This window comes from Gambusia affinis, linkage group LG12, assembly GCF_019740435.1.
Source record: "Gambusia affinis linkage group LG12, SWU_Gaff_1.0, whole genome shotgun sequence".
NCBI classification, from domain to species: domain Eukaryota; kingdom Metazoa; phylum Chordata; class Actinopteri; order Cyprinodontiformes; family Poeciliidae; genus Gambusia; species Gambusia affinis.
Genome location: NC_057879.1, coordinates 8,051,649 through 8,073,312, shown reverse-complemented (window position 1 = coordinate 8,073,312; position 21,664 = coordinate 8,051,649). Strand labels below are relative to the sequence as shown.

At 48.4% G+C, this 21,664-nt stretch overlaps 2 protein-coding genes and 1 long non-coding RNA gene across 4 annotated transcripts; 1 reads left to right on the top strand and 2 right to left on the bottom strand.

Moving 5' to 3' along the window:
* Positions 1–119: 119 nt before the first annotated feature.
* On the bottom strand, positions 120–7,364 carry tox4a (TOX high mobility group box family member 4 a). 2 transcript variants are annotated; one of them, XM_044133314.1, is made up of 10 exons: positions 6,771–7,364; positions 4,913–6,123; positions 4,762–4,827; positions 4,375–4,671; positions 4,032–4,277; positions 2,937–3,281; positions 2,084–2,164; positions 1,339–1,995; positions 809–951; positions 120–705 (listed from the first exon to the last, which is right to left on the bottom strand). In XM_044133314.1, the coding sequence occupies exons 2-10, from the start codon at positions 5,015–5,017 to the stop codon at positions 648–650; spliced, it is 1,998 nt and encodes a 665-aa protein (XP_043989249.1). In that variant the 5' UTR covers positions 5,018–6,123; positions 6,771–7,364; the 3' UTR covers positions 120–647. The 2 variants fall into 2 exon arrangements, with proteins under 2 accessions (XP_043989249.1, XP_043989248.1); XM_044133313.1 differs by having other exon boundaries at positions 4,913–7,364.
* A 697-nt stretch (positions 7,365–8,061) lies between these two features.
* Positions 8,062–19,346, bottom strand: LOC122841353. The gene is made up of 3 exons (XM_044134619.1): positions 17,551–19,346; positions 8,353–8,831; positions 8,062–8,266 (listed from the first exon to the last, which is right to left on the bottom strand). The coding sequence occupies exons 1-3, from the start codon at positions 19,294–19,296 to the stop codon at positions 8,062–8,064; spliced, it is 2,430 nt and encodes an 809-aa protein (XP_043990554.1). The 5' UTR covers positions 19,297–19,346.
* Positions 9,391–10,275, top strand: LOC122840727. Its single transcript, XR_006372279.1, has 3 exons — positions 9,391–9,535; positions 9,608–9,674; positions 10,059–10,275. It is a non-coding gene; the product is annotated as an uncharacterized LOC122840727 (long non-coding RNA).
* Positions 19,347–21,664: the final 2,318 nt, after the last annotated feature.

Here is a 21,664-nt window from a genome sequence, read left to right as displayed (position 1 = left end):
TTTGCCAACTACCAACCGACAGGCTCCGTAATTCGCTTCCTGAGATTTAGAGGTAACCTTTCATCCTGAAAAAAAAAAAAAGTAATTTAAAACAAATAAAGAATCAAATGGTCCTCTGCTACAGGCTATTTTTGTTTATTTAAAAAAAAAAAAAACATGAGAATTTAGAAACAACTAAACTGCCTGATTAATAGATCATACAAAAATGGCATTAGCCCACATGGAAAGCCATCATCAAATACCAAACATATACAAACAAATGAAGGCATTTAATGCTAACCTGGTCTGGAGCTTTTTATTTTGTTCACCACTGGGAATCATTTTTTTTATTTGTTTTTAATTTTCTGTCTTTAAAAAAAAGTAACTGACTTTTCATACTGTACTAGCTGCCATTAGATCCTCCAGTAACGGCGTTGGCTGTCTCCACGTCTGGATCGGATTTACTGACACTTGTCATTTCTTCCCCCAGAAAACTCACTGCTAAACTACAATTCACATCCAAAGCATTGACAATAGTCACCACTTATCTTTGTTCCACTTTTTCAAAAAACAAAAACTGATTTTTTTCAGCTAACTAGTGTTACTGGCAAAATAGTAGCTGATAAATATCAGTTGTTGTGTCTGTGTCGATCAGTAGAGGGCGCTCTTCACTTCACTGTCCCCAGGTTCTGGTTCTGGATGGAGCACCACGCCTTGAAGACATCCCTACGAAACAAGGACATGTTGGAATTTTTTACATTTTCTGCTTAATTCTGATGGCTCAAAACGAAACAAAAAGTGAAAAACAAACGAGAGGACGTCTGCTCACCGGCAGTGAGTGGCCACGCACTCGTTGCTGCAGTACTCCTGGTCCCAGTCCTCGCTGTCGATGGCCAGGTTTGTGCAGCCCACTCTCACACACATGCTCTTCACAGAGGTGGCGCCGGCGGACGCGCTCACCTCCATCACGTCCTGGAAACAGGAGCACAGCGTTTGCACATGTGAACGCTGCGCTGCAGCAGGAGATCATGCGTTTACCGATACATGTGTGGTAGAGTTTCAGATTATTGCTACATTTGACAGTTTGGATTAGGGATGCACATAATTAACCCGCTTCAATCATTAGTTGATAACTTGCATCTCAACTTTATTTTTTTAAAGCTATAGATCTGGAAAGTGTGGCATGCATTTGTATTCCACTGCTTTTTATTCTAATCCCTGCTTACAAACCACTGCAGCCTTCAGAAGCCACCTAACTCGCAAACATCGATCAAACCTTTCGGTCAACATGGTGGACATGGCAACCCAATGTCAGAAATACGAAGGCTGCATGGAAGCTGGTCGGAGTCGGAGGTTTACCTCGTCTGAATCCAGAATCTCTGTGATGTCGTCGTCGCCTGTAGCTGCAGCAGAACTCTCGTCTTGCACCGGTCGCACTGTGGTAGCTGCAGCAGCAGCCGCCGCGGCGGCGGTGGCAGCAGGTGCGACTACGCTGGTGGCCAACCTGTCCTGAACCGGCGCAGGGACTATTTTGATCTGGAGCGGAGGTGGAGGCGTCGCCGCCATGGTGACCGGCTGGCCCAGCGTCGTCGTCGCTCCCTCTCTAGGTTTGGCCTGCAACGGCGGCGGGGCCGGCGCCATCTGCTGAAGCCGCGGCGGGGGCGGCGCGTTCTGCATCTGCTGCAGAGGCGGCGGCTGGCGGGCGGCGCTGGACACCAGGAGGGTGGGCTGCACGGCGCCGACCCCTCCGGATAACAGCGTCACCACCTGGCCCCCGGCCTGCAGCAGATGCTTGGGGATGATGATCTTGGTGACGGTCTGGGTCGGAGGCAGGATGGTGCTTGGAGCGCCGGCTGGGTTTGGAGCCACCTGGGGAGGAACGTCCAGGATGATGTTGGCCTCCATGCTGCTGCTGCTGGCTGAGGGCAGGAGAAGGGTCTGCTGGGCCGCAGGAGGAGGGGCTACCAGGGTCAGATCCACCACAGGAGGGGACGTCTCCATCTCCACAGCGGCCGGCTGCAGGGAGGGAATCCAGGTCATTGGGATATCAGTGGGAGACCGAGACACTGAATTGTTGTTCCTTCACAGGACAGCATGGCGTTACCTGAGACAGCTGGCTGGCTTTGTACGCTGCCAGCGCCTTCAGGTACTCCTTCTTGGCTGCTTCCGTTTTCTTTTTGTAAACCTGCAGGAAACAACAAACCGTCGTTCTGGATTAGAGCTGAGCGAGAAATCGATCTAATCGATTAATTGAATTCTTGGAAAATGTGTTTGTTTCTTTTCTCTTCTCCTGGGATTCAAAAGGTCAGAGAGATGTCGGCGCAACCAGGGCGGCCATCTTGTTTTACAGCTGCTGTTTAATTGGACTTTGAGTTCAGGTCCACAATGCAGTGGAATATTAAGGCCAGGTTACTTTTTTTTTAGATATAATTATGAGAATGAAGTTGTAATTTTACCAGAATAAAGTCTGAATCTTATAAGAACTCCAACATAAAAGACAAAATATTTTTTACAGATAATATTTAGTCTCAACACATCAGCATCAGGACTTTAAACAATCGTGTGAACAACTGTGTCTATTTCAAAGAAACAACCACAGAACCTGACTGTTTCATCAGATGCTGATAAATCAACTTTACTCTCAACAAAAACAATTTTAAAAAGCTTTTCCTGGTAAAATTGAGTCGATTTTTCTTTTGCTAATATGACTATGTTCTCGCTCTAATTCTCCGTCATTCAACTCAGGAGCGATAACTGACATGAGAGACACTTTTTGAAAACATTTTCTGTCATTTCATTTTTAAGAAAAGAAACCAGACAAAAGAAAAAAAAAAACAAGAAAAGACTAAAATCAGATCTGGTACAAAAGAAAGCTGACTTCATTTCTAAGCCACATTGCCCTATTCCTGTTTCTAGACGTTAATCCTCCAGATATCAATAGAAGGCAAACGGAGCACCTGTTTCTGATCGTCCGCCAGGCTGTCCCACATGGACGCCACGATCTTTGACACCTCCCCAAAGGAGGCGTTGGGGTTCTGGCCCTTAATGGCCGACTGGGTGTCTCTGAAAAACAGAGCGTACGCCGAGACGGGCTTCTGCGGCTCGTTGGGATCCTTCTTCTTCCTTCCTTTCTTTCCTCCCGCCGCTGATTCGACTGCTGAGGCCAGAGCGGCGGGTTTCCCTCCGACCCGCCTGGCCGCTGCCGCCGGGGAGGAAGAGGACGGGGACGAGGGGTAGGGGGACATGTGGGATAGGACCGGGGAGGAGGAGATGGACACGGGGGAGTCCACCAGCACACTTCTCTGTAGGAAGAAAGAAGGTGGGTCAATTTTTATTTTTTTTTTATCAGTGAATTAGACAGTTAAAAATAAAAACATTAATATAAATTATTAGGAATTGATGTGATAGATCCAAACAAAGTAGGACTTGAGGATGAAAAGAAAGGAAAGTTTTTACTTTGTGTTGGTCAATCAAAAAAAAAAAAAAAAAAAAAAAAAGGATTCTCAATTGTTTGCAGATGATATTAATGGATCTCTAATGATTTGCAACATGTTTGTAAATTTACAAAACATTGTGCTAAACAGAAAAATAAAAAATGGAAAGGAAAAGTTGTTTTCATGATGTTGGACTTATGAGAGTGTAGTTCATTATGAGATTTCAAAATATTGATAAGGAAATATCTGACGGTTACAGGGGTAAAAACCTTAACATGCATCTGTTTTGGATTGTTTTCTTTCATTTTATGTTTCTGTGAAGTGATTTTACCTACAAGAAGTGATTTGTTTGGGGTTTTTATAAGTTGGAATGATTTAAGGAGGGGCGTTCTAGTTTAATTTGATGAGAAGGACAGGCATAAATATACGCCTTCTGCTTCTACTTGTACCTTTTCAGTCAAGTTGTTGAAATTGTCTCAGTGCTTTGAAGTAGGAATAGTAAATTATTTGATTAACTGAATAAATTTTTTATTTTTTTTTAAATATAAAAAGACAACAATTTGAAGTTTGATTGGAACGTGACAACGTTTACAATCCACTGCATATAATCCTCCTTACCTTGAAGTCATCCATGTCCTCGTCCTGCAGGGAACCGACTGGAGACGAGGATATTAGCAGCGGCTCCTCTGGTGCATCCAGATGATGGGCCGGGTTACTTCCCCCGAGCCCCAGCGTCAGGTCTGACGGGTTCATGCCGGTCAGCTGGCTGCCTTCCAGGAGACCGTGACCTAATTCGCTCAGCTGAACATCGATGGTCATGGGAGGAGAACGGCTGAAATGTGAGCCACTGGAGTTCCCCATCTCCTGAAGAGAAAATAAAGAGAGAGAGAGAAAAAAAATCCAGGTTTCAAACAGCATTCAGATTTGACTGATTGACTGACTGACTGATCTCAGAACTCACCAGGGCAGAGGAGCTAAGCAGGGGCCCCCCTCCAGCTTGACCCATTGTCCCGAGGTTCAGCCTCTCCAGACCCTGAGACCCAAAGGTGGAGGCGAACGACGGATCATTGGCCTCCACCACCAGGTTGCTCACCAGGCTCCTGGAGCCAGAAGACCCGCTGGTGTCGTCTGAGCCGTCGGTCAGGTCAAAGTGGGACACTGCCTCGCTGAGGCTGAGAGCCTGGTCTGGATCCAGGGATATCGGTGGGATCTCGAACACCTCATCCCCGAGACTAGGAGTGTGAAATGTCTGCTGTATCTGGAAAAAACACACAAACACACACAGAGAGAGACAGAGATGGGTAAAAACACGACTAAAAATTAGTCATCAATGAAGTCACTCGCTAACCTCTGCTGATAGGAAATGATGCCCCGCTCCACTAATGGTTAGATAACTGTCGCTGCCTTCAGAAAACTGCAACAGATAAACAAATAAAATTTACCCAACCGCAGTACAGCAGAGACGGTTTATAACCAGGCATCCTCGGATGTAACGTTACCTTGTTCTCCTCAGAGTATCCGCCGTATGGCTGGGTGTCCATAAACTCACTGTCAACATTTGCAGGACAGTCATCCGACAGCTCAGAGTAAAACTTGAGATCCATTTAGATTTGTTTCTCGAGTCAAACTATCACTTTTTGAGAAGCTATTCCTCTATTCAGCTCACAAACTGGGGCTAACATCTGTATCAATAGTCGCTAGCAGCTAGCTAGCTAACTAAGAGCAAACAGACGGTTAGCATGATGCTGCGGCCGAACACATATTAAAATTACTTAAATGAGATAATGTTTGGTGATTTAGAGTTAACAACAGCTACATAAAGTCCGTTTTGATAATGAAATTTAACGTATTGGTCTTTTTACAGCCTAAAGTTGACAAGAGACACTAAACAAGCATGTTCGTTAATGTAAAACTACTAGCGCCCTCTAAGGGATGGAAGTAGAAGCTGGTGCTGCGTTAGAGGACTTTCGTAAAAATAAGATACGGTTAACTTTGTTCACTCGGAGCCATAATTTATTAGCGAAGAAACGGGGAGGTTTAAAGGTTCTTTTGTCGCTTTTTAGTAAAGTAAAAACAAAAGGAATAATCTAGGACATGTTTTACAAGTTCCTGGCCAACGAAAATGTAATGTCTGTTTTTGGTTTTCACAAGTGTTGACTGTATGATTTGTTTATGATGACGTTTTTTTAAATGTTTGCTCGATGTAAATAAAGCACTTCCGTGTTGCTGAAATGTGCTATACAAATAAACTTGAGTGATTAAAAAAAGAAAGTTAACGAGAAAGACAATACTTTTTAAAATTTTGTTCGGTTTTTGTGTAAGCAAAACCGAAAACCATGCTTGATTTCAATTGATGACTGATTAACAGGCGTTTGTTGAACTTCAATCCGTTTAATCAGGCACATTAAAGCAGGGAGACCTTTAACACATGTTGGACCGTGTGCCTTGAGGAACACGGTTGGGAAACACTCCATTTAATGCAATTCTGTGTTCCTGCAGCATAAATAATATTTGCATCCACTAATCTCATCCTCAATTCTTTTGACTTTGGAAAACACCTCTGTGACGGACGTGTACGTTGATAGCTAGTCGCTCCCTCACTGACTATGTGCTCCGGTCAGAGAACAGCTGCGACTTTAGGTGTTATTACGGACTTTATTGATGATCATGTGAGAGTGTGTGTGAGTGTGTATGGATACGTGTGTGGTTTCTGCAAGATAAACATATACAGAAAGAGTAATTAGAATATTGTACATCTAAATTCCACATATGCATATACAAATTATAATGTATGCAGAATATTCGGTTTCAGGTGGAATCAAATATACATATCCAGTTACATTAACAATATATATAATTGTAATTGCAATTATGTAACACCTCAGTAACATTAATGTAACAAGGAACAGAATTACTGCAAGTAGCAAGTAATAACAGGATAATATAGGTGAGAACTAGGCACTCAAAGTGATAATACAGAGCATATGGATGCAGTACACTTAATGACCACAGGGTGGCGCATAAAGACCACGAATGGCAGAAGCGGTTCTTCCCGCCGTAAGGTCGAGAAAATTATTATCCACTCGAACATAACGGCTCCATAAACGCTCAATGCTACATTTGGAAGCTAGTTTACCGTCCTAAACATCTTCAGAACAGTAGAAATAACACTACAATTCGGAGTACTGCTAAACAGCTCTCAAACTGAACTATTCTTGTAACGGTAAACCAGGAAATGAACGTTAGTTCGGCATTTCCTCGTCTGAATACATTGTATCTCGCGGTAACTAAGGTTACACAGTTACCGAACTAACAGCGTGTAGTAAACACAAACAGACGAAGGAATTATGTACTTACATTGTCATCAACGCACACGTACACACAAAGAGTTCAACATTTTAGTGAGGTGCTGGAACAGAGCTGCAAGTGTCTACTAGTGAAGCACACTGAAAGTCAACGGTCATGAATGTGCGCAGGCGCGTGGTACGTTCCTAATAACGTCTCTGATGTCACGACGCAGGTTCCAGCAGGGAGTTTTCCACAGCCGCCCCCGGATTCGTGGAGCGAATACGTAGACCAGGAAAGTCTCTGCTGGATCGGCACAGCTGGGTTCTCAGTCGTCAGGCATCTCTGGAAGTTCGACCAACTTGGCGACGGGACGGGTGTAGAGGTTACCCTTGATGTCTACCTCTGCAACTCGCACCTTACCGTCGTCGCTGGGGATGATACGGGTGATACGCCCAATGGGCCATAGCGCCCTTGGGAGCTGTGAGTCGAGCACCATGACGACGGTGCCCACTACCAGGTCTGGGGTAGTAGTTCTCCACTTCTGGCGTGGCTGTAGGCCAGGCAGGTAATTACGGATGAAGTGACTCCAGAAGAGGTCGGCAAGTACCTGACTATGCCGCCATCGACGTCGTCCTAGTAGATCACTGGAGCCGTAAACTGCCTGAGGGAGTGAAGCATCTCGTCCCATGTGGAGGAGATTGGGGGTTTTAGGGTGAGGATCGGCCAAGTCGGAAGATGCGTAGCCTAAGGGCTTAGAATTGAGGATGCCCTCGACTTCAATGAGTACAGTCATTAGAGCTTCCTCTGGCAGAACTTGGTCCTTCAGGACTGTCTGGAGGGAGGCTTTGGCCGACTTAATCTCCCTCTCCCACACTCCTCCAAAGTGTGGAGCAAGAGGGGGATTGAATTTGAATAGGATGCACTGTTTGGCCAGCTGTTCCTTGAGCGATGGCTCAAGTGCGGCAAAGGATTGTTGGAGCTCTCTCTCACCACCACGGAAATTGGTACCCCTGTCGCAGAGTATCTCATAGGGTTTGCCCCTACGTGCTATGAAGCGGCGGAGCAGAAGAAAGGAGTCCGTGTCCATACTTGGCATTAGATCAAGATGGATACAGCGGGTTGTGAGACATTTGAACAAGATGCCCCAACGTTTCTCGTGGCGCCGTCCCAACTTGGTAGTGTATGGGCCGAAACAGTCCACTCCAGTGGACCAAAATGGTGGCTTGTTAATACGAAGACGCCGCAGCAGGTAGATCAGCCATCTTGGGGATCGTGAAACACTTGCCATCTGCGACACTCAACACAGTGTCGTTGGTGTTTCTTGATAGCTTGGCGGCCTCTGAGGACCCAGTATGACCTCCTAATCTCCGAAGACTCGCTCTGGACCAGCGTGTAGGAGACGATCATCGAAGTCTTTAACTAGGAGCTGAGTGATGGGGTGCTCTGGTGCTAGGACGACCGGGTGGATTGAGTCTTCGGGTAAATCATCAGCTTTGCGGAGGCGACCTCCTACTCTAATCAGACCAAGTATCTGGTCGTACTCTGGTGAGAGAGAGCTGAGGCGACTGCTAGGTCGGATTGGGCGGTCGTGTTGCAGAGCACTGAGTTCCTCAGGGAAGCTATCTGCTTGCACCCGCTTCAGGAGAGCTACTTCTGTCTCGTCTGAGCTGAAGCGGGCATAGGAGCCACAGCCGCCCCGTGTTGAGACCGGTAAGTAGCATCTACTAGGTCAGACCAGGTCGTGTACTGCAGTGGATCAGGATAGGTGTCAGAGACTGTAACCTGACCACAGAACATGGACTTCCTGAGCTCTACTGTATCTTCTGCTTTCGCCACCAAGTTCTCCGGCCACTGGCTGGGGGATTCATACAGGAAAGCAGGACCATTGTTCCAGCGGGTAGGCTGAGCGAGCTGGTGTAGTGACTTCCCCCGAGTGATGTCATCAGCTGGGTTCTGGTCGGAGGGAACGTACCTCCAGTCATTAGTGTTTGTGTGTTCTTGGATCTCCGCTATGCGAGTTCCAACAAACACCTTGTATTGAGCTGAGTCAGACCGGATCCAACTGAGCACCGTGGTAGAGTCTGACCACATGACGGTGTGACTCATAGTTAGAGTGAGCTCGGAGTGCAGTTGTAACAAGCAACCCACAAAAACAGGTTAATTAATATATATATATATATATATATATATATATATATATATATATATATATATATATATATATATATATATATATATATATATATATAAGTTGGCCTAATCAGAAGATTTTAAATTCGAGAGAACCCAGGTGTGAGCAACAACAGAACACACACAGTGTCTACAAGAAAACAGCAAAATTTAATATAATAAACAATGGTGGATCCACATTTAAAACAGACAAACAAATACTGCGCGCTTTTTTTAAAAAAATAAATAAATAAATAAATTGAATACTTCGGTCTCCAATGAGTCAATTGTTCAGTCTCAGTCTCTCAGCTGGTGACCAGTTCAATGTCTTATTCTACCAAAAGAACTAAAAGGTAATTACGTAAAAAAAAAAAAAAGAAAAAAAAAGTGAAATAGGCCTTTAGTGTTAGTTTCTGTTGGCGGTTTGAGCAGCCAATGGCTGGATCTGGTCTGCGTCGGCCAATGGGGTTGATTGTCCCGCCCTTTCAACAGCTGGCGGTTGTTTGCTTCGGGCGCAGCAGACAGGCTTGAGAGCTAACAGCTGACGGTTGCTTCCGCTCAGAACGCTTGAGAACAGCTGACGGTTGCTTCGCTCAGAACGCCTGAGAGCTAACAGCTGACGGTTGTTTCCTTAAAGAGCTTGAAAGAAATTGACAAATCTGGAGGTTGGTAAGGAAATCAATATTAATATAAATTGACTGAATATGTAATTCAAAGTACTAAATTCGTTTTATTAGATCTCGGAGAGTTTCCCCTGTAAACAGCTGAACCCCGAAAAATAGCCGTTGACAGCTCGGAGCATCGGTGAGTCATTGCACGCGCTCGACCGTTGGTTAAGAAAATTTGGTGAAAATTGGCTAAAATACTTATTAAATTATCAAATTTTATATAAATTAAAATGGATTGTAAGATTTTGTATTGTTATTGTTGTGTATGTTGTATTTGTTTTATGTAATTGCATTTATTTTAAGATTGAATGTATATTATATTTTTTTTAACCACATATAAGCTAATCTATTTAGTTTTACTAATATGTTGGAAATAATTGTGTACTTAAAACTTGTTGTTGTACAACATGAAAGAAAAACAATAAGAAGAACTTGAGAAATTATTAAATATAGCTTAAGCTTTAGTGATGCTGGCATCTTATGTGCTAAGATGTTTTACTTTGGCCTTGTTACAGGTCAGGTTTTTTTTTTAGCTTGTTTGATACACTTTTGGCTTGGAGGGCCAAAGATTCCAAGACCCTCTTCTCCTGAACCTGGATGGCGAGCCCCAGCCCAGAGGACCAGGCGCACGGGTAGATAGTGACCCGACTGGTCACCAGCTGAGAGACTGAGACTGAACAATTGACTCATTGGAGACCGAAGTATTCAATTTATTTATTTATTTATTTTTTTTTTAAAAAGCGCGCAGTATTTGTTTGTCTGTTTTAAATGTGGATCCACCATTGTTTATTATATTAAATTTTGCTGTTTTCTTGTAGACACTGTGTGTGTTCTGTTGTTGCTCACACCTGGGTTCTCTCGAATTTAAAATCTTCTGATTAGGCCCAACTTCTTATATATATATATATATATATATATATAATTAACCTGTTTTTGTGGGTTGCTTGTTACAAAAATTTGGCGAGCCAGCCAGGAGCCTAGTTGTGTGACAACAGTGGAACAACAATTTGAATTTTGTCTGTTAACACATTGGTACTATGGATTTCATTGCAAAATTAGGAATTAAGATACCAAATGCAGTCATTGTCAGTGGTTTAACTGGATCTGAAAAGGATGATGATGTTTTTGACTACTTGCGACAATGTGGTACAATAAGTAGGACACTAACAGTCGATGATAGCTCATCTGAGTTTTACCAGAACTGTGTCGTGGAGTTTAGCTCTGATTTAGCTGTTCAGGAGCTAACACCTGCATTGCCTTACCTGTATCCATCAGCTGAAAATCCAGATGTTAAATACTGTGTCCGCGCCCTAACAGATGTTTACACAAAAACCGTAGGGGGCAGTGTAACTGATACCTACCTCACTGAACTAAAGACCTTAGCTAAGTTAAGTGGGAAGGATTTTGAAGAAGTCTTAAGGGAGATAATCCAATCACATTGGTTAAAAAGTCTTGTTTATCTCGCTATTAGTTCACTGTTAGATAATCAGTATGGCAGGACGGTGGCAGCGTGGGGCTCACGCCACTCATTCAGCCCGAGGATGGGTGGCACTCCGAGAGGAGAACCCGGCAGAGGACCTGCAGATAGTCCTGGAGGTCATCCTCCGGTTGGCCGACGCCCCGCCCCCAACCCGTTCAGGCAGGAGCACGGACCCGACCCCGAGTTTGATGAAGGTCAACAGGAGTTTCCTGAAGACCTAGGGGGTGAGGGACACGAGTACGACACCGACGGGAATGGCTTCTCGTATACCTACGAGGAGTACCCTGGGGAAGAGGACGGAGGCACCAGCACCCGTACAGGCCCAGGGGACCATGTACCCGTGCGCAGGTGGGGCCCAGCCGACAACGCCGAAGTGTTCGCGGCACTAGTACAGGGCGGTGGAGTGCTCCCGTGTATGTTTCCATACCTAAATATGGAGCCATTCACCTTGGAGGTAATGGGCGGCCAGGGTTTTGCGGTGGAGCATCTCGCCATGATTGGCGTGCTATGCGCCCTGAGGGTAGATAGAGACCAGCCAGCGTTGGTGCGACAACAGATAATCGCGGAGGCGATAGCACCCAATCTTCCCGTGCGACAGTTCCTGCCTGAACCCGAGGCTCGAGCAGAGCTGGAGAGGGTATTGCAGGACACGCAACGATTGCGCGATGCTGGCTGGTTCTCAGACGGCATAGCCAGGATGGCCGACCAGGATCTTGCAGGGGTTTACGATAAAGCGGCCGGGGCATGGGACACGAAGGCCTCCCTAGAAGAGAAGCTTCAACTCATCCGCCGGCTCATATTACATATTACATATTACAATGCCGGGAACGCCAGCGGTGTCTATATGGCATCTTTATTATGCTGATCGCCTTTGCCACGCGGGGGACGATCAGCAACCGCAAAGCGGACCGGATGATGGGAGAGCTGCGCCAACTCATGCCAACAGTGGTCCAGATGTTCCAATTTTCTGACGTGGCCTTAACATATCAGAATTTTGGACATCTGATCCATGAGGAAAATGCGCACCTTATCATGGCCCGATGGCTCCGTGAGGTCCCCCAGGCGGCCATCCGGCTGCGAGTCCTGCTGGCCCAGGCTGCAGGGTCAGGAATTACAGCCCTTGACCTAGTGGCCCGCGCCATCCACGTCCATCCAAACTTTGAATGGGTGGCAATCAGGTGCCTGTACCCAGACCAGTGGGACAATGTCCAACAGGCATTTCGTGAAGTGGACGGTCGTATTTACTATGGCTTCAGAAATGACCTTGGTGCGATGCACGGCGACCGATTCAGATCCATCACGTGGGTGGCGCACAGGCTCCTGGTCCAGCTTGGGGACCGAGATCTGAGTGGGTACCGAGGAATAACACCTGACTCTCGCAGAGAAGGGCTCATCGACCGCTTAATTGCAGCCTATATAGCTGTGATGGAGAACGACGGTCATGTTCATGGACCGATGACGGAGGAGGAAGAGGCTGCCTTCAATGAGTTCCGGACTGCAGTAGCGAACCATCCAAGTATAGCGATTGAGGTCGCATCCTTGGAGGGGCACCAGGAGTCCCGAGTACCCGGATACGGTACCGGGGTGTGAGATCCAGCGGGGTCAACCGGGAGTTGTGTATGGGGGTGCGGGAGTGTATTGTTGAGTGTGTGTTTTCTGTGTTGTTAGTTGCCTGTTGTAAGGCTGTTCATCCGCCTCAAGGATGGCGAGATGGTGTTGCACTTTTATATTGTGTGGTTCAACCACATGTTTGCACAGGTTTGTCCAGCGAGAGCCGTGGGTCCAGAGCTGGAATGTTCGGCCATATTGCCGCCGTTGATCCCATTGTTTTAAAAAAAAAAACCTGACCTATAACAATCACATTGGTTAAAAAGTCTTGTTTATCTCGCTATTAGTTCACTGTTAGATAATCAGTATGGCAGGACGGTGGCAGCGTGGGGCTCTCGCCACTCATTCAGCCCGAGGATCCCCAGCAGGGAGTTCTGGAAGGGGTGGCACTCCGAGAGGAGAACCCGGCAGAGGACCTGCAGATAGTCCTGGAGGTCATCCTCCGGGTGGCCGACGCCCCGCCCCCAACCCGTTCAGGCAGGAGCACGGACCCGACCCCGAGTTTGATGAAGGTCAACAGGAGTTTCCTGAAGACCTAGGGGTACGACACCGACGGGAATGGCTTCTCGTATACCTACGAGGAGTACCCTGGGGAAGAGGACGGAGGCACCAGCACCCGTACAGGCCCAGGGGACCATGTACCCGTGCGCAGGTGGGGCCCAGCCGACAACGCCGAAGTGTTCGCGGCACTAGTACAGGGCGGTGGAGTGCTCCCGTGTATGTTTCCATACCTAAATATGGAGCCATTCACCTTGGAGGTAATGGGCGGCCAGGGTTTTGCGGTGGAGCATCTCGCCATGATTGGCGTGCTATGCGCCCTGAGGGTAGATAGAGACCAGCCAGCGTTGGTGCGACAACAGATAATCGCGGAGGCGATAGCACCCAATCTTCCCGTGCGACAGTTCCTGCCTGAACACGAGGCTCGAGCAGAGCTGGAGAGGGTATTGCAGGACACGCAACGATTGCGCGATGCTGGCTGGTTCTCAGACGGCATAGCCAGGATGGCCGACCAGGATCTTGCAGGGGTTTACGATAAAGCGGCCGGGGCATGGGACACGAAGGCCTCCCTAGAAGAGAAGCTTCAACTCATCCGCCGGCTCATATTACACCCTGAATGCCGGGAACGCCAGCGGTGTCTATATGGCATCTTTATTATGCTGATCGCCTTTGCCACGCGGGGGACGATCAGCAACCGCAAAGCGGACCGGATGATGGGAGAGCTGCGCCAACTCATGCCAACAGTGGTCCAGATGTTCCAATTTTCTGACGTGGCCTTAACATATCAGAATTTTGGACATCTGATCCACGAGGAAAATGCGCACCTTATCATGGCCCGATGGCTCCGTGAGGTCCCCCAGGCGGCCATCCGGCTGCGAGTCCTGCTGGCCCAGGCTGCAGGGTCAGGAATTACAGCCCTTGACCTAGTGGCCCGCGCCATCCACGTCCATCCAAACTTTGAATGGGTGGCAATCAGGCGCCTGTACCCAGACCAGTGGGACAATGTCCAACAGGCATTTCGTGAAGTGGACGGTCGTATTTACTATGGCTTCAGAAATGACCTTGGTGCGGTACGGGCGACCCGATTCAGATCCATCACGTGGGTGGCGCACAGGCTCCTGGTCCAGCTTGGGGACCGAGATCTGAGTGGGTACCGAGGAATAACACCTGACTCTCGCAGAGAAGGGCTCATCGACCGCTTAATTGCAGCCTATATAGCTGTGATGGAGAACGACGGTCATGTTCATGGACCGATGACGGAGGAGGAAGAGGCTGCCTTCAATGAGTTCCGGACTGCAGTAGCGAACCATCCAAGTATAGCGATTGAGGTCGCATCCTTGGAGGGGCACCAGGAGTCCCGAGTACCCGGATACGGTACCGGGGTGTGAGATCCAGCGGGGTCAACCGGGAGTTGTGTATGGGGGTGCGGGAGTGTATTGTTGAGTGTGTGTTTTCTGTGTTGTTAGTTGCCTGTTGTAAGGCTGTTCATCCGCCTCAAGGATGGCGAGATGGTGTTGCACTTTTATATTGTGTGGTTCAACCACATGTTTGCACAGGTTTGTCCAGCGAGAGCCGTGGGTCCAGAGCTGGAATGTTCGGCCATATTGCCGCCGTTGATCCCATTGTTTTAAAAAAAAAAAACCTGACCTATAACAATCACATTGGTTAAAAAGTCTTGTTTATCTCGCTATTAGTTCACTGTTAGATAATCAACGGTGGCAGCGTGGGGCTCTCGCCACTCATTCAGCCCGAGGATCCCCAGCAGGGAGTTCTGGAAGGGGTGGCACTCCGAGAGGAGAACCCGGCAGAGGACCTGCAGATAGTCCTGGAGGTCATCCTCCGGGTGGCCGACGCCCCGCCCCCAACCCGTTCAGGCAGGAGCACGGACCCGACCCCGAGTTTGATGAAGGTCAACAGGAGTTTCCTGAAGACCTAGGGGGTGAGGGACACGAGTACGACACCGACGGGAATGGCTTCTCGTATACCTACGAGGAGTACCCTGGGGAAGAGGACGGAGGCACCAGCACCCGTACAGGCCCAGGGGACCATGTACATCTGAAGTGGGTGGGGCCCAGAAGTGTTGCACTAGTACAGGCGGTGGAGTGCTCCGTGTATGTTTCCATACCTAAATATGGAGCCATTCACCTTGGAGGTAATGGGCGGCCAGGGTTTTGCGGTGGAGCATCTCGCCATGATTGGCGTGCTATGCGCCTGAGGGTAGATAGAGCAGCGTTTGCGACAACAGATAGGCGATAGCACCCAATCTTCCCGTCACGACAGTTCCTGCCTGAACCGAGGCTCGAGCAGAGCTGGAGAGGTATTGCAGGACGGAACATAGCGATTGCGCGATGCTGGCTGGTTCTCAGGCGGCATAGCCAGGATGGCCGACCAGGATCTTGCAGGGTTCACGATAAGCGGCGGGGCATGGGACACGAGGCCTCCCTGAAGAAGCTTCAACTCATCCGGCTCATATTACACCCTGAATGCCGGGAGCATGGCGGTGTCTATATGGCATCTTTATTATGCTGATCGCCTTTGCCAGAGGGCGATCAGCAACCGCAAAGCGGACGGATGATGGGAGAGCTGCCAACTCATGCCAACAGTGGTCCAGATGTTCCAATTTTCTGGCGTGGCCTTAACATATCAGAATTTTGGACATCTGATCCACGAGGAAAATCGCACCTTATCATGGCCCGATGGCTCCGTGAGGTCCCCAGGCGACCATCCGGCTGAGTCCTGCTGGCCCAGGCTGCAGGGTCAGGAATTACAGCCCTTGACCTAGTGGCCCGCGCCATCCACGTCCATCCAAACTTTGAATGGGTGGCAATCAGGCGCCTGTACCCAGACCAGTGGGACAATGTCCAACAGGCATTTCGTGAAGTGGACGGTCGTATTTACTATGGCTTCAGAAATGACCTTGGTGCGGTACGGGCGACCCGATTCAGATCCATCACGTGGGTGGCGCACAGGCTCCTGGTCCAGCTTGGGGACCGAGATCTGAGTGGGTACCGAGGAATAACACCTGACTCTCGCAGAGAAGGGCTCATCGACCGCTTAATTGCAGCCTATATAGCTGTGATGGAGAGCATCATGTTCATGGACCGATGACGGAGGAGGAAGAGGCTGCCTTCAATGAGTTCCGGACTGCAGTAGCGAACCATCCAAGTATAGCGATTGAGGTCGCATCCTTGGAGGGGCACCAGGAGTCCCGAGTACCCGGATACGGTACCGGGGTGTGAGATCCAGCGGGGTCAACCGGGAGTTGTGTATGGGGGTGCGGGAGTGTATTGTTGAGTGTGTGTTTTCTGTGTTGTTAGTTGCCTGTTGTAAGGCTGTTCATCCGCCTCAAGGATGGCGAGATGGTGTTGCACTTTTATATTGTGTGGTTCAACCACATGTTTGCACAGGTTTGTCCAGCGAGAGCCGTGGGTCCAGAGCTGGAATGTTCGGCCATATTGCCGCCGTTGATCCCATTGTTTTAAAAAAAAAAAACCTGACCTATAACAAGGCCAAAGTAAAACATTTTAGCACATAAGATGCCAGCATCACTAAAGCTTAAGCTATATTTAATAATTTCTCAAGTTCTTCTTATTGTTTTTCTTTCATGTTGTACAACAACAAGTTAACAGAACACAATTATTTCCAACATATTAGTAAAACTAAAGAGATTAGCTTATATGTGGTTAAAAAAAGAATATAATATACATTCAATCTTAAAATAAATACAATTACATAAAACAAATACAACATACACAACAATAACAATACAAAATCTTTCAATTCATTTCATTTTATATAAAATTTGATAATTTAATAAGTATTTTAGCCAATTTTCACCAAATTTTCTTAACCAACGGTCGAGCGCGTGCAATGACTCACCGATGCTCCGAGCGGACAACGGCTATTTTTCGGGGTTCAGCTGTTTACAGAAACTCTCGAGATCTAATAAAAGCGAATTTTAGTACTTTGAATTACATATTCAGTCAATTTATATTAATATTGATTTCCTTACCAACCTCCAGATTTGTCAATTTCTTTCAAGCTCTTTAAGGAAACAACCGTCAGCTGTTAGCTCTCAGGCGTTCTGAGCGAAGCAACCGTCAGCTGTTCTCAAGCGTTCTGAGCGGAAGCAACCGTCAGCTGTTAGCTCTCAAGCCTGTCTGCTGCGCTCCGAACGAAACAACCGCCAGCTGTTGAAAGGGGCGGGACAATCAACCCCATTGGCCGACGCGAAACCAGACCGCGCCAGCCATTGGCTGCTCAAACCGCCAACAGAAACTAACACTAAAGGCCTATTTCACTTTTTTTTTCTTCTTTTTTTTTTTTTACGTAATTACCTTTTAGTTCTTTTGGTAGAATAAGACATTGAATTAACATCTATTATTATTCTTTTTTTTCTTGTGTTTTTAAACACTGGGTTACACAGTAGTTTGGCGAGCTGTGCTCCTGTCAACGCAGCGCTGAGTTCCAGGCGAGGCATGGATAGTTGCTTCCGTGGTGCGACCCTGGATCGTGCCATAACGAACGACACATGTGGGTGTCCTTCTGCATCTTCCATACGGAGGTATGCAACGGATCCGTATGCCTTCTCTGACGCATCACAGAAGACATGTAGGGACACATTAGACGGTTCAGCACTCGCGGTGACAGGTATGTAGCAGCGTGGCATGCTGACGTGCTGAAGGTGAGGAAGTTCGATCTCCCAATTCTGCCACACTGAGAGGAGTTCTCCGGTGATGGGTTCATCCCACTGTTGATCGTGCCTCCAGAGGGCTTGGATCAGGACCTTAGCACGAGTGGTATACGGAATAATGTACCCTAGTGGGTCATACTGGGACGCTAGGACTCTGTACACGTTCCTCAGTGTAGGCTCGGAGGTAACTGGTTGACGGTACTTGTAGCCAAGTGTGTCTGAGGGACAGTGCCACCGTAGACCTAAGGTTGATTCCTGAGGATCCGCTCTCTCTGCTGTTAGCCACAGCTCGCAGCCTTCAGACCTTGCCTCTGACGAAAGGTGGGCGATTACTTCTGGTCGGTTGCTTGCCCACTGCCTCATGTCGAATCCACCAGCAGCAAGCAGGGCTCTCATCTTGTCTATCAGCTGTCTGGCCTGTTGTGGGGTGCAGACAGACTGGAGGCAGTTATCCACATAGAAGGCGTTGTTGACTGAGTTCAGGACCTCTTCATTGCTGGCACTGTTGGTCTTGACATGCTGTTGTAGTGCATATATAGCACAGCACGGACTGCAGGTAGTCCCGAAAGGTAGAACACGCCATTCGTAGATGTCTGGGCTACGCTCCTTCTCCATGTCACGCCACAGGAAACGAAGGAGTGGTTGGTCTTCTGGAAGTAACCGGATTTGATGGAACATCCCACGGATGTCTCCGCTGATGGCTACTGGGTACTCTCTGAATCTGAGGAGCACGCTGAGCAGCGAGGCTCCAAGGTTAGGTCCAGGAAGTAAGATGTCGTTGAGGGCAGTCTGCTGGTACTTGAACGAACAATTGAACACCACTCTGGCTTTCCCGTTGTGGTGAACCATGTGGTGCGGGATGTACCAGGACTCCTCTGACTGGCTTGCTTCATCGCTGCTGATTTTGGCAACGTATCCAGCTCTCTCCAACCTGTGGATCTCTTCGTTGTAGACCTTAGCCAGATCAGGGTTGCCGGATAAGCGTCGCTCTGTGGCTCGTAGCAAGGGCATCACTGCTAGTGGAAGTGCATGTAGCTTAGGGGCTGTTGACTTGCGAAGTAGAGGTGTAGCGTAGCGAGCTATACCATCTACAGTGACACGGACAGTTCGCTGTTCCAGTGTGTTGACAGCCAGCTGATCTTGCTTGGAGCGTGTTGCTTCTTTCTCAGAACGAAACGGCAGGGTGTCGACTTGCCAGAGCATCTCAACATGCTGATGTAGATCTTGATTGGGAGACTGGAATGCTGCTTGGAGACATGACGTCTCTGTGGAGGGGGCTTGCAGGAAGTTGGTCGGTCCTTGTATGGCCCATCCTAGCAGAGTGCACACAGCTACTGGACTACCTTGAGGTCCTCTCAGTATCGGACGCACAGGAGTGATCAGATGTGGGTGATCGGAGCCGATGAGGAGTAAGGGCTGAACTAAGCTGAAGCTTCGCACTGGAACTCCACGGAGATAGCTAAACCTCCTCTTGAGCATCTCTGCAGGGCAGGATTGTTCTGCAAGACTGAGCTCATCTGCAGTGAAGGCATGACTGATACTGATTTTGCTCGAGTGTTGTTAGAGTTGCATACCTCGAATGACACCGACGCGCTCCGTTAAGCTTCACTACATCTTGTCTGATAGTGCGATAGAACCTCATTCTCCTCTGCAGGCCAAGATACTTGGCAGCGGCCGGAAGGAGAATGGTTCTTTCAGAGCCGCCATCTAGTATGGCGTAAGTGTCCAGCCTTGCCTCCGCTGTGCAGCTGGATAGGGACGACCTTCACCATGACACGGCTAGAGTGACTGGACTGGCTGACGTACACCATGCTGGAAGATGTAGCAACTGTGAAAAGGCTCTGGCAGGCTTTGGTGGCCACTTCATGCAGGACAAGAAGGTGTTGCTCATTGCAGGTGGAGCATGGCTTCTTCAATGTGCAGCTCTCCGGCTTGTGTCCACGCCCACATCGCCAGCATTTACTCTTCTCTTTAATCCAAGTACCTTTCTCAGCTGTACTGAGCTTAGCTTAACTCTGTACAGGCACTGAGGTAGTGTTCTTGGTTGGAGCAGTAAGGGCAATAGGGCTTAAAGCGCTCTCGCTTCTTGGATGCTTGGCCGGGATTAGAACTGGCTGGGAAGATAGCAGAACCTTGTGGTGTCTTTGAGTTATCAGGCTGGTTAGTCACATAGATAGTAGCAGACTTAAGTGGTTGGCTCTTAGCGGTCTTGTGCCTGCGCCGGGCTGAGTGACTTCAGGTGTGGATGCTTCTGTAGCACGCCTTGCCACCTGAATAGCTTGTGCCTCATGCTCCAGCCAATCTGCAAAATCAGGGAGTGTGTATGTCCGTCACTGCCACTGCGGATGATCCCTTTAGCTATGCAATACTCTGCGGTCTCTGTAGGTGGCGGGCAGCTTGCTCAGCAGTGTGTCCACATGAGAACCACATCTCAGCTCAGCTCGAGAGGAACCATCGATAGTACTTAGCAGGCCCACTAAGGTGCTGACAGCATGAGAAGTCCTCAAAGGCCTGTGCGCCACCTAGCTTGATAGGGGAGAGTTCAGGATAGCCTTCAGCTCTCCTTGGACAAGCTGGCGCTGCTGACCATAGCGCTGTTCAAGGGCGTGCATAGTACTGGTGTATGGCGCTCGGTCGCTGACATACCTCTTTGCCACCTGATAGGCGCTTTGGTAGTTTGAGGAGGTCGAGGAGTACTTGGTACTTGTAGTCCTCAGTTAGGTGCTTGTGTGGACCTAGCACACTGTCCAGTCCCTTCTTCATCATTATGAAGTCACTCTCCTTGCCAGAGCTGAATGGGATAAGCTTGGGCTTTGGAATGCCGTAGGAGGAGGCAATGGCCATTTCCAAGATGCCAGGAGCTGTAGGTTCCGATGGTAGGACGGTTTGCCTGTTAGGCGTTTGCTAGCATTGTAGTCATTTGTGTAGCTGGCAGGACTGATGGGTAATGCTGGTAGTGTTGAACTGCAGGTGCATAGGCAGGGTACTGAGGGTAGGACTGATATATGAAAGGAGGATGAGGGAAAGGGTTACTCTGTTGGACAGGAGGTAGATGGTTAATGGGCTGTGTTGGCGGAGCCTGAGGCATAATGGGCTGTGACACAGACCATAGCAGTTGTCCATTCTGTCTATTTGGAGTATGGGGTACGGAGATGGGATTGGAAATCCATCCGTTATCAACCGGTACTTGTGCCGAGGCCTGATGAACTGGCTGGCTAAGCATGGCTTGGTCTTGTGTACCTGGCTCCCCGGTCTGCAGTTGAAGACTAGGCTGTCGTGATGGGGAGCTGTGCTGTGACATTGGCTGCTGTGGGGGCTCTCCATCAACTACAGTAGTGTAGCGAGTGGGGCTGTGTACTGGTGTTGACCAATGGCTGCTAGCAGGACTGTCCAGGGTTAGCTTTGGCACGCTAGTGAACTGTGGAGGATAGGGTGGCTGATACACTGGAGCACTTTGTGGGTAGGACAGTCGCTTAACATTGTCCATTGCGAGCTGCAACTCCTGTAGTTGTTTGGTTAGGTCGATTGTGTGGCGTGCTTCCATACGATGCCATTGCTCCTCTTTGCTTGCACTTTGCATAGTTGAAACAGGCGTGATGAAGTCGGCAGACGCTAGCTGGCTAGCTGGTTGACTCACGGTCGGCTGATGGAGATGTTGATCGAAGGGGGACAGCTGTTTGGCTGGGAATCCGAGTTCGTAGTCCCCAAGATGCCGTGGGAGCTGTCTCATTCTCTGAGGACGGGCTTGGATGTTGTCCTCTCCGTATTCACCTGGGAAGGTCGCCATAGCGCAGTGGGCGGAGCTTAATCCGCTCGAAGGACCACTTGTGACGGACGTACGTTGATA